At 36.2% G+C, this 12,544-nt stretch overlaps 1 protein-coding gene across 1 annotated transcript in view; it reads left to right on the forward strand.

Moving 5' to 3' along the window:
• DOK6 (docking protein 6) overlaps positions 1-12,544 on the forward strand; it is a 239,593-nt gene that overhangs the window by 82,319 nt on the left and 144,730 nt on the right. Inside the window, exon 2 of the mRNA XM_063397353.1 lies at positions 12,018-12,125. Coding sequence (XP_063253423.1) covers positions 12,018-12,125 — 108 coding nt within the window. The remainder of the gene's footprint in view (positions 1-12,017; positions 12,126-12,544) is intronic.

Below are 12,544 nucleotides of genomic sequence, written 5' to 3' on the forward strand. Positions count from 1 at the left end.
GTAGCAATTGATGCTCTGCAGTGCTGGACTTGGACCTGTCTGTATTGAGGCAAGAGTTTTAATGACCACATAAAAAGAGTTGCTTGGATTAATTTCTGAGATACTGGAAATGTAACTGTGATTTTAGAAACCTGCTTATGATATACTGTTGGGGAATGGCCCTAGGTGTTGATTAATATGCAGAGACAGAATTTTATTTCATTTTAAACTGAAATCTTCCTTGTCTCTCCTCCCTACCCCACTTCCAAATCAGAAAGTTTAATTCTAAGGTATTGCAAATCATTTGGAAGTTCTCACCATGGATTTGTTCTAAATAAAATTAGTTGAGAAGCTGCTCTTTCTGTGGACTCTTGATGTGTAAAACAGCAACTGTGGTGACCTAGTCAAAAGCAACCATAGACATCAATTCTTGAAGATGCTAAGGTTATTTACCTGTTCTAATACTAAAAAATGTAATAAAGTTGTTGATCCGTTCTCTCACAGTATCTGAATTTACAGAATTCTCTATCGTACAGATTTGGCAAATTTCTTTGTAGTTCATGATTCATAGCATGTTCTTACTCAGAGTGGTTATTAATAAAGGTAATCATTCTATTAAACCTACTGGGTATTTTCCATAAAATCTGCATATTTTATATTGTAACCGTAGTTTTCTGCTGACTTTTTGCATGGAAAGGTTGCTTAACAAGAAGCTGACTTGTGTGGTTTGGGAGTTTGCTCATTTCTGTCATTATATAATAAAGGTGTATCTGTAACAAGCAACCTACGTTTTCAGTCTTAAACTCTTACTAAGACCTCACAACTAAGATAGAAATTATTACTGCAAAACCAAATGTTGCTTGTGGTGGAATTAATACTAGTGAGCACACAACACTACCACCCTGCTTCTCTTTTGTATTAGACTGAACATGACAGCTTCATATCTTCCATCTGAGACCATCTCAGCAGTGTCAGCAAGTGAGAAAACAGCAATAGAACTTTCTGCTGCTGTCTTTTATGCACTTTTAATACTGCAAGTGAGAAAAAGTGCATGTGTTACCTATGCTTGAACCAACATGCTTAATGTTTGTACTCTTACATTTGACCAGAAATGCTTCAACTTTTTTTTTACTCCTCTTCTACCCTCTCACGCCCTCAGGTGGTCCCCAGAGCACAGAAAATCAATGTGCTTTCTATTTCTAAGCAGCTGATAAGACTATAAAAATAAATAGCATCGGTTGGGTAGACTAATAATTTTCTTCTGTCCATGGGAAATAGTTGTAGAAGGACTATCTTAGTTCCTGCAAGTTCTGGAATGCTGGTGATAATGAGTGAAAGTAGGGGGCGGGATGGAAAAGGTGTTTTGAGAGGGTTTTTCCTCTTAGATAATAATATTGGCTTAGTGGGATGACCATAATTCCTTTAACAAAGAAATTAATGTTTGAACTGTGAGGCCTTGAGTGTTACCAGTCTGGGTCTGAGCTAAAGCACTCTAAAGCATGGCTTCTGTGGATTCACCTAAATACATTTTGGGTGAATCTCTCAAACAAATCAGGGCAGATTTTTGGAGACCTATCACAGGTACAGAGCAGGGAATTCAGAGTGGTCTTTTGGACTTAAGAAGTTTGGGTTTGGAAACCATCTGCTTTTCCTCTGCTTTAATTCCCTGGGGTCCTAAGAACGTGGTTCCTAAACCCTTGTAGCAGCTATTTCCCCACAGGACATACTGTCTGGGAATGTAACATACCAGCTGCATTTGTGTTCTGAGGGAAGCTATTTCATGCTATTTTTCTTTGAGTAAAAGCTGTCTTTATCTGTTAAAAATTTGCTGTTGCAACAAAAGCTGAACAGAACTGGTGTTGGTAGTTACAAGAGCTAAGGGCTATAGCTTTTTCTTCCAAATCCTCTTAGTTGTGTGTAAAAGCATTTGTTTTCTCATCCTTTTCTTGCTTTGGATTACATCTTATTTGTTGCAGTACTGATGCATTGTAATAGCAGACTGGTAACATCTTTCAGCCAAGATTTTCTGGAAATAATAAGTAAAATAAGTTGCACAACAGTGGCAGAAAGCAAATTACTTATACAAATTAAGCAGAGTTTGAAATATATATCTTTCTGTCTGCATTCATCTGAAAGTTTCAACAACAAGAGCAAGTGCTGGTTGGGGTTTCTTTGGGTGTTTGGTTTGATTTTTGTTTGATTTTTTTTTTTTAACTTCGAAGTAATTCTGTGCATAAATATTGCAGGAAATTTCAGCGAATCACTCCCTTTTAGTATCCATTTAATTTCTATGGCAGAGGATTCTTGGTAACTCTGAGCTTTTAACTATTTCTACTTACCACAAGATGTGAATTAATCTTCCTCCCCTTCAGTTAATTTAAAGAAGCAATGAAGGTCATTGGGGCATGATAGCATCTCTTACAATTATGATTCTTTGTCAGGAGGAGATTTAACCTATAGGTTACAGTAATGCAGGTGATCAAATGCCAGAAAAACAGTACTGAAATTAGATATCCTCTTGAACATTACTATTTGAACGATACTGCTCAAACCCTGTTGCAGCCTTCATTTTGCAAAACACCTTATTTTCTATGTAAGATTATTTTCTCCATAAAATCTAGGGGCCATGTCATAGTACTTAAAGGGGATTCAGAGTGAAATACTTAACTACATTAAAAAAACAGGTGAATTTGGTTTGTAGGAAACCAACACGATTGAGTCATGTCACCTGATATTTCAGAGGTTTATTGAATATGCCATAGATAAATGACATTTTAAAAATCTGTTCCTGTTCTGTGGTACAGTCTATGAAAATATGTTTGAAGAGCTTTTCTTCTACTCTGGCATTGGTATATCCTTAAGTCTCACTGTATAAACGTGATGCACACATTTCATGCCTGCCTGTGTGCCAGGAGGAGTGACCAGGCATTTATTTAATAGTCACTTACAATGATCTTTCACCCATTTATATCAGCGTGGCTGTGTTTGCAAGGTTTTCGAAATATATGCTGAAATGACAAAATGTGTCAAAGAAGAAAAGGCTCTAACTTTCCTATTCTACTCTCAGGATCAATTGCTGTTAGAAATTATACTCCTACATAAAAATACAGAGGCACTTATAGTCAGCTGTCATTGTTCTTTCTTTACAAAAAGATGCTTTAGACTTAGTGCTGTGCTCAGCTGTGTTAAATCCCATGCAAAGCAAACTTTTCACTTACTTTATCAGTCAAAACAACAGCATCCTGAGGACTTTGATGCTTTTGCTAAGGTGTGTTTCTCTGCAATAATGCAGAGAAAAGATAAACGATCAGAGGGCTGGAGCACCCTCCTATGAAGACAGGCTGAGAGTTCAGGTTATTCAGCCTGAAGGAGAGAAGGCTCTGGGGAGACCTTAGAGAACGTTCCAGTACCTAGAGAGGGCAAGAGGGCCTTCAAGAGAGATGGAGCAGAATTTCTTACAAGGACATGTAATGATAGGAAAAAGGGGAGTGGCTTTAAACTGAAAGAGAGTAAGTTTAGATTAGATTTTAGGAAGAAATTCTTTACTGTGAGGATAGTGAGGCACAGGGACAGAAAAGTGGTTACCCCATCTCTGGAAATGTTCAAGGGCAGGTTGGATGGTGCTTTGAGAATACTGGTCTAGTCAGAGGGGTCCCTGCCACCCATGGGGTGTGTGTGGGGTTGGGTTGGAACTAGATGATCTTTAAAGCCCCTTCCAACCCAAACTGCTCTATGATTCCATGATATGTTAGAAAATCTAGCTGATGTAAACCTGAGGAATAATTTTGGATTCTGAAGATAAATTTGAGCTTGTAACTCTCTAAATTGGAGCTGTAAAAATTATTTGAGTTTTTCCCCTTGGTAGTATAAAACAGATGGCTGTGATTACTGTTTTGCTCTGAAGCTCTGCTTCATTTTAAGGTGCTCTGTTGAATGTGTTTGATTTTTCAACACTTACTTTCACAAATCCCTTCCTTCCTAACATAAAGTACTAAGGATCAGAGCTGATCGATACCAGCTTTCAGTGTTTGTTGCCTCAGCTTGTGTGTAACAGTCTGAATTTTGTTTTCTACAGACATAAATAAGAATCCTATCTCAATAACTTGTTTGTTTCTCAGCATTAGGTTCCCTTGTAGGTACAATAAATACCTTTAATTTTTTCAAAAACTCATGACTGTCTACAAAATATGCATAAAAGATACTATGTTTCAGCTTAATAAGATCATTTTATGAAAGAAACATAGGGATATTTCCATTATTTGTATGTGTATTTACAGTATTAAAAATAAAGGGGTCCTAGTTTTGGTCACTAAATATTGTTTTCCATTGCAGTATATTAACCCATCCTTTGTGGTTTTTCAAATTCAGGTGGACTATGTTTACTTGTAACTAATTAGGTAAAACATTTTTTAAAAAGTGAGCTTTCCACTAAAAAAAACCCTTCTGATGAGTTAAGTAAGGTAGCTACTCCAGTTCAGTTTGAGAACTTACTCAAATTTAATATTAAAATGTTGAAAAACCACAACTTTCTCTGCTGGTCTTTTGTTTTGTGGTTTTTTTTGGTTTTTTTTTCTGATTACATTGAGAAAAGTACATGTGGGATGAGATATGAACATACATGGGTACATAATTGTTCTTAAGTAGGTGCTACACATTCAGCTGAAGCTCAGTGAAATGCTTGAGATTTCTTGAGCATAATAATTTATTTTGAAAATATTACAAGATCTGGGATTTTTGTGCTGGATGTGTTCTACAACTGTTGAAACCAATATTTTCTTCTGGTTTTGAGGGAGGTTTTTTTGTCATTAGCTCTGAGGCCAGACATGAAGCGAGCAGTACGAGTTTTCTTCCAAAAGGATCACTGCAGTTAGTCTTGCCAAGCTGAGTCAGAGATGCAGAAAGCCAAAAGAAATGGCTACTGGAACTGATTTTTTTTTTTTTTGAATAACCATAAGATCAATTCAGGTGTAAGTTATAAATTCTGCTGAGCTGCAGGCTGCTGTGGAGTCAGAGTATGTTATTTGTGTAGGCTGTCCTTTTGCCCTTGAGTTTCCCTGATGGTACTGCAAAACAAAGCAACAGGGGTGAGGCTTAAATTATGGGTGCTTAAGGATTGATGAATTCGGATAACACTTTTCACAGGAATACAAGGTGCAGATCTCTTCAGATACTTATCCTCCACTCTCTTTTCAATACACAAAAATAAAAAGCCTTCAGATTCCATAACTAAAGTGTTTGCATGATGCACAGAGTAGTTTAGCTAGTAGAGGAATAGTTGGAAAATTGTTATGGTGTACTTTGATTTCACATAAATCCCTAATAATAAAATAAATCCTTTTATGGATTACATGTATAGCCTGTAACACCATAAATTATAGTATATTATAAGCATCTATATGAATCTATAATGGCATGTTATGGCAGCAAAAAGATGACGTGTGTATACTATAACTGGGTGAATTGGCCCTAATCATCTCTCTCTAACCATCCTAATTGTCAGACTGCAATCAAGCCCACAAGGATTGATCTAATCTTAGATGAAACAGTTTGTAGCAGATGTTTCTTTATTTCTTCAATTCCTAACTTTAAATGCCAGCAGATTTCCAATGTGCAAAATATTAGTAATAAAAAAATGCTATCAGGAATTTTAGGATTAGAACTGTGATACTAAAATTATCTAATACCTAATTGTATTGTTGCAGAAGGTCATGTTCCAAGCTCTGCAAACCAGAAGTTTAACCTTGCTCCCTAATTTGGATGATAAAATGAAGCTCAAGGGTACATGCAAGGTTATCATACATGAGGAATGCTTCCCTGCTGGATAGCATTCATAGCATACCTTCAGACAATATTTCTCATTAAATACACTGCTAGTAATTTTTTGGTATATATTTGTGGGATTTCTTTAATCCTGACTTTACCACAAGATACAGTAAGCCTGGGTAGTTTCAGGCTTTATTTTTTTTTTTAATTGAGTTTAACTCTCCACCTGCTCTTGCCTATTTCAATGTGTTTTCTTCAAATGTTATCAGACTATCTACCACAAAGCAACCAGGATAAAGGCAAAGCTGTTTAAGCTGTAAAATTTCAGCCCCACATCCCAGAGCTGCTGACAGGAGCAGGGAAGCTCTTGCTCCTGAGCAAGGCTACAGATCCATTTCACCTCTCCTGCTTGGGTGCTGGATATCAGATGGCTGTGGAGTATCTCTGCCCTGCTGCTGGGAGATAGGTGACTTCCCAGCAGGGTGGTAAGGAGCAGGAGCTGGCCTCAATTCCCTGCCACTCTGCACCCTCTGTGCTAATTTGGGAGCTCAGTGCTGTGCAGCAGTGCTGTGCTTCTCTCATTTCTTCATAGGAATCCAAATTTGCCACCCAGAATGCATCCAATTAGTGCAGTGGGAACTGTAATTCATTTCTGTTGTCAAAAAGGTAGACAGGAAAATCAGAGCTGTTCGAGTGTTGGTAGCTGAGGTGAATGGATTGCAGTGGTAAGGTGTTTTGGTTTGTAGGGCTTTTTTTTTTTCTGTTGAATTGACTCAGCAGTAGCTTAGATCCTGCAACTTGCTCTTTAGGCTGAGATATGGATCCCCATTTTCCTCCTGGGTCTTTTACAGATAATAACTGTGTTTCAATTTCTCCTAAATTTTACTTGAATGTGTGACAAGTGTAGTTTCACTGAAGCAGTAAGGTGTCACCTCTTGCCTCTACTCCCTTAGCCAAATTATGCACAGAATCAAAAAAAAGGTGGGTGTCAAAACAATGGTTAAGCACGACTTTACTGTGACAACTGTTTTTATTTTTCTCACTATGAATGCTATATTTTTAAGTTGTGACTACATTTTTTAATCTCACAACAAACTACATTTCTCTTGCATACCCCATAGAAATACCCATATTTAATGGAGATAATTAGTGAGGTAGACTTGAACACATTCATATTTTAGTGTTTTTAATGCATATACTGCAGCTGTCTTGTCAAACAGGAGAGCAATGCACATAGCAATTCAGGGATGAGAAATCAACTAGCCTTTCCTGCAGATAATGAGATGTAAATGCAGAACGGAACATTATCATGTCATTGTCTTCCTGGGAGAAAATTTGATGGGTTATGCTAGCAAAAAGCTCCATGAGTGATGCTTCAGTGCCTGTGCTGGTCAGTGATGGTTTCTGTTGGTAATTAGGAGCTGACTCATTGCTGTTTCTCTCAAGAGACAAATGTTTCTACAGCTAGTGGCAGAAAATTAGATGGTTTTCCAATATACTCAAGAAAGCTGCCATTTGTACTGTCTTTTGGATGGGTGCAGGGAGATTTCAGAACATCTAAAGGGATTTGGAAAAAAAGCTTATACTGTTGTAACTTTATTTAAAAAAAAAAAAAAAAAAAGCATTTTTGTTTGTTTCTGATTTCTATTGGGCTGTTTAAGTGTGAAATTTCTGGAGTAATATGTAGAAACCTGTCAATAAAAATCCATTCTCTAAATATTAGCGATGACTGGGAAAGCTTTATGTGCTACAGCTGTGGATAAAAAGAAATGTGAATCTCAAAAGCATTTATTGTAAATGACTAGGAGAAAGCCTTAGAAATCTCTGGAAATGGAAAATCATACATAAGATCTCTATTGTAAACCAATTATTTTAAATTATTTTAGAAAAGGGGAAAATATTTTCTTCTTTCTGAAAAAAAATCTAGCCAGTGGATTTCCTGCCATATGTATTTTAATGGATTTGTTATGAACAGCCATGGCAACAATAAAACAGAATTGTATGATGTGAGCATGAAAAGTAATGGCCCACTCAGAGGCCAAATTTTTGCATATATTAGTCAAGAATATTTAAAAATATGATCATGCTGGAAATGTGAGCTGAGCAGTTTACTATATTAAGCAGAAAAAAAGTATCAGAATAAGATTATGTGGCGATTTCATATTTAATTGATCTGTTGTAGTGTTTCAAGTAAAATATAAAAGAAAGAATCTATGAAGATTAATAGAAATATATCAGCATTTGAAGTCAGATTTCTGACTGGAAGATTTCAGAAATCATTTAGGGTGGGGGTGTGGTGATCAGGTTATATTGTTCCAGGTTCTGGAATCCTCTAAGTAACACGATGAGGCTGCTCAGGGTCCATCTTGGGGAAGGAGGCTTCTCTCCCCTGCAAGCTCGTGCATTGTAATCAAAATCATTCCCATATGCTATCACAAGGGGCAACCTGATCAGTTCTCACCAGACCACAAGGGCTAAGTTATTGTCATGGCTTGCTGATACATAATTGCACAACATCCTGGGTAATAGAATCTGGAGGAATATATTTTTTTTGTGCTTTGCCCATCTTGTAAAACTGAGATAGCAAGGGTGTTGTTTAAAGAGGTTCTGCTATGCCTAAGGCTCTGCAGGTAATTTCAATAGAATTCTTCTCAAGATTGTAATGAGCAAGTTTTTATCCTTCTAATTAATACAGTAATAAAAGAAAACCTAAACTCAGCGTGTACTTAATGCCATTTTCCTGAATTTCTCCACTGAAAAATGCAATGGCATGGGGTAGGCTTTGTGTTTTTTTGCCGCTGACACAAAATTTTAAAATCATGTCTTTTGAACAGTGAGTGCTCATCTAAGGATATAACCCTGATTAAATGATCAAATATTTGGCATTTCTTCAACTAAGCACATGTGGAAAACAGTCTCACAGGAAACACTAGGTATTATGGAGGCAACACAATGAGTGGTTCTAATTCTCTCAGTTCTGAAAGGGCTGATGCTGTTTTCTCTCACAATGGCTTCCCCAATTATCTGAGGACTTTAGAAGTGTTTCAGAAGTTTTGATTACAGCCAATGGCATCCTAAAGTAGGCCAGGGATAAAAGAGCATCTCACAGTTCGTGAATAATTGAGTAGGCTTCTGTATAACAATGAGGTGCCTTATGAAAGGCAAATGTTTGTTTGCTGTGCGCTCACATCTGCACCTATTTATTCATATTTATAGGTAAATTCATATGGTAATGCTTTTTCAAACACTAAGATACAAAGTGTCTGTTGGCATAAAATGGTAAAATGCTGCTGAAATGCAATGGAACTGTATGTTTATATCAGCTTTAAAATTAGGTTGCAAAAACTAAAATCCAAATGCAAGGATGTATCTTGGCATACGTACATAGAATATTGGGAGTCCTCTTTGGACCATTTCATTCTTCAGACCTCTCCTCTTCTTAAAGGTCTGGAAAGAACAGATGCCAATAAATTGAAGCACTTACAGTCCAAAGGACAAATTTATGTTTCTCTCCTCTTGCTATTCAGTGTTCTTCAAAAGCAAAGTCTGCTCATTCCTGCAGTCTATGTGCTGAAGCCTTTGATTTCATCTCAGTTCTGAAATGTGTAAGAAGGCCTGATCAGGAGCATCCTTAAAGGTAACCAGCATCGAGCCCTGGCATTTGATGGTAGTTCCCAGTAATAAGGAGGTCAAACCCTTCCTCTAGAATTTTATCAACTTATCTACAAAACCTCAAACTCACTTTCACAGTCCCAAATTGATAACCAGTGAAAAAAAAGATTGAAGCCATCAATTGTCTGAACCTGCTCATTTGTCACTAAAGGAAGTGCTTTGGAGTATGCGTTAGATGACCTTTGATCTAGAAAATGTTCTCATCCTCACAGAGAGAAATCTGACTCCATGACTGTGATATCTATTTTGCCTTTTTTTAGAGATATTTCTAATGTACTGGATCTTGCTGATATTTCTCACTGCAACAAATTATGACTCTCCCATATATACATATATACACATATAAAAATATATTTTAAAAACTACAAACACACAAACAAAGAAAAAACAAACAAAAAAGCCCCCTCCACCAATCTTTGAAAAAAACTTCTGTTAATCAACACAAATTACCAGTTTCGTTGTCACCACCCATCAAAAATTCAGGTCATCTGTAAAATACTGATTCCATGGCTACACTGAAACACTCAACCACAGATGATGACTTGGACTGGTCTGGCTTTTCTAAAGAGAAGTTTTTGAGGACTGTAAGACATTAAAGGCACATAATGAAAATAAGAAAATTGAGAAAACACTTGAAATTAAGATAGTGGTCTTTACCTTGATAAAGAACTTCCTAGGAAAAGACTTTCCTCAGAGGATGAGAAATTAACTGAAACTACACATAGAAACTAAAACTACACCTAAGATCCCAGAAGAGCCAGTTGTATTATTAAAGGTGACACTTTTATTAAATGAATAAATATGTCTCTTTTGGTCTGTCAGTGCTGCTGGTTTTTAGTGAGGTCAAAATAGTGTGAATATTCTGTATCTTTGTGTGTGGAGCTTTTCACACTACAAAATTGTGTAGAGTTAATATGTGTAGAGTTAATCAAGAAATAGCTGTGGGAGCGGTGCTGTAGTTTTGGTAAAGTCAAGTTGCAACACTGCCAGGATGTGATTTGAAGAAGGTACTATCTAATAAAGATGGTTTATGATGTCCCAAAGTGTAATGTCATTTTTTTTTCGGGAAATATGATATTGTCTTTGCTTTCCCTCAGGACAGGTGAAGTAATTTCTGAGATAGAAAGTACGGTTGCACAGTTGGCACTGTACAACCTTAGTAGAAAAAGCCTAAAAGTTGTACGCTTTGTAAGAAGTATACTTGCAGAAAAAACATACCATGTTTTCTTCTACAATTCTCCATAATTAAACATATTGATACTGTAGCGCAATGTTAGGGCTTTAAAAGAAAACACTTATTTTGACAGATAACATTCATCTTAGATAGTGGCAACAAGGATAGTGTCAGTAGTATTATATCATAATGTGGTTAATTAAGCTTAAGTATTGTAATGACACTACATTTTCTGCTTGTACTCAGTTTAGACAGCAGACTGAGGGGAAAATTCTGCCCGCTCTAATTTCCTTGGGTTTTTTTAATTATTTAGGTTTTTTGATACTGGGAGATATGGTTGATCCAAATTTAATAGTTCTGTGTACTATGTACAATTTCTTGTGCTGTGTCATTAAGTTTGGTAGAATTTGTACTGAATTAAGGCATGTATGGCCAGTGGAATCATCAAGTAGTAGTGGGTTTGGGACTTTTTTCAATATATCCTTGAATTAATAATGTAAAATTACATATGGTATTGTTTATAGAGCTGTCCAATTACTGGAGAGAGGAATGAAGTAAACTGCTGTCATAGATTATAAAACTAGATTGATATCTAATCTCTTACTTGCATAATATAGTCTAGAGGATTATCATTAATCAGCTTCTCTTTGAACTGCAAATGTATGATTATTTGATAATTCAGTTCTTGTTTTAAAATTCTGGTTATGCCAATATGATCAGAATGCTTGGTAGGTAGTCTAATAAAGTCCTTTTGTTTTTTAAAAATACTTTTAAAGCAAAATCTAGTGTGTTTCTTTTTAAAATTTTTGGTAGGATTTTATTTTTCACTACATGTTCTCAAAGTTTACTGATCTGCATACTTTTTCCTTAGAAAGTTTGGCATTGAATTGACAGAACTAGATGTTATTGTCCAGAAATGGTCATATTAGTTCTTACTTCAACCTTGTGTTTTCTGTGTGCACAATGATGCTAAAGGTGATTACTGTGTTCTGTTAAAAGCTGCAATGAATGTTTCTCAGTGGTGTGAATCCTCTCAAAGAAACAGAGGACAGACAAATGTGAAAGCTAGAAATGTGTGGAGTGATTTCTGAAAGAAATTTCTCTAATGGCAGTCTTACAATGCTTTTTATATTCAAAGTTCATGGATTTACTTGCATCTCAGGAATTGTAAATTTTGGCAGTAATGACAGAAACCAAAGCAAAAATGTTTACAAAGGATTGGAAACCAATATATATAAATTGACAAATTGGTATACTTGTATAGAAAGAATTGATGCTCCCAGGATTTTCCAGACTCTTAAAGTAAAACACCATCCTTTTAAAATTTCTTCTTAAGTTCTGTAATTTCTTCAGTTCTGTAACTGAATACATTTGTAATACTGTCCACCTTTAAAGAAAGACTAATAGAATCTATTAATTTTGTTCACAGATTTTTAGGCGTTGTTGGTTGGTTTTCAAGAAGGCTTCCAGTAAAGGACCCAGGAGGCTAGAAAAATTTCCAGATGAGAAGGCAGCATATTTCAGGAACTTTCACAAGGTAAGTCATGCCTTTCTTGTGAAGTGAAACATTGCCTGTTTACCACTCTTCCTTGGGAAGAGTAAACCTAATCCTGGCAATAAAAGTGGAGTAAAACATCCGTAAGTCTCAGGGATGCAGGAGATGTCACACTGTTTTCTTTCCAGATGAGCACAAACCCCTCAATGTATGTAAAGCAACAGAATGAAGGTTTTTTAGTCAAACACTCGTGGGTTGGAAATGTGTAAAATTGGCTGCCTATTCAAATGTTTAATCAGTGGTTTTTAGCTAAGAATTAAGCAAATTCTGAAAATGCTAAATGCCTCAGTTGTAATGGTGACACTCTTCAAAGGTGTAAGGTTTTCCCAGAACTCGAGATTTACAAGCTCTTTTAACAAAAAGGGGTTTTAGCAATAAATAATCAGGACTCACTGAATGAG

The sequence above is a fragment of the Prinia subflava genome, chromosome 1 (genome assembly GCF_021018805.1).
Source record: "Prinia subflava isolate CZ2003 ecotype Zambia chromosome 1, Cam_Psub_1.2, whole genome shotgun sequence".
Lineage (NCBI taxonomy): Eukaryota > Metazoa > Chordata > Aves > Passeriformes > Cisticolidae > Prinia > Prinia subflava.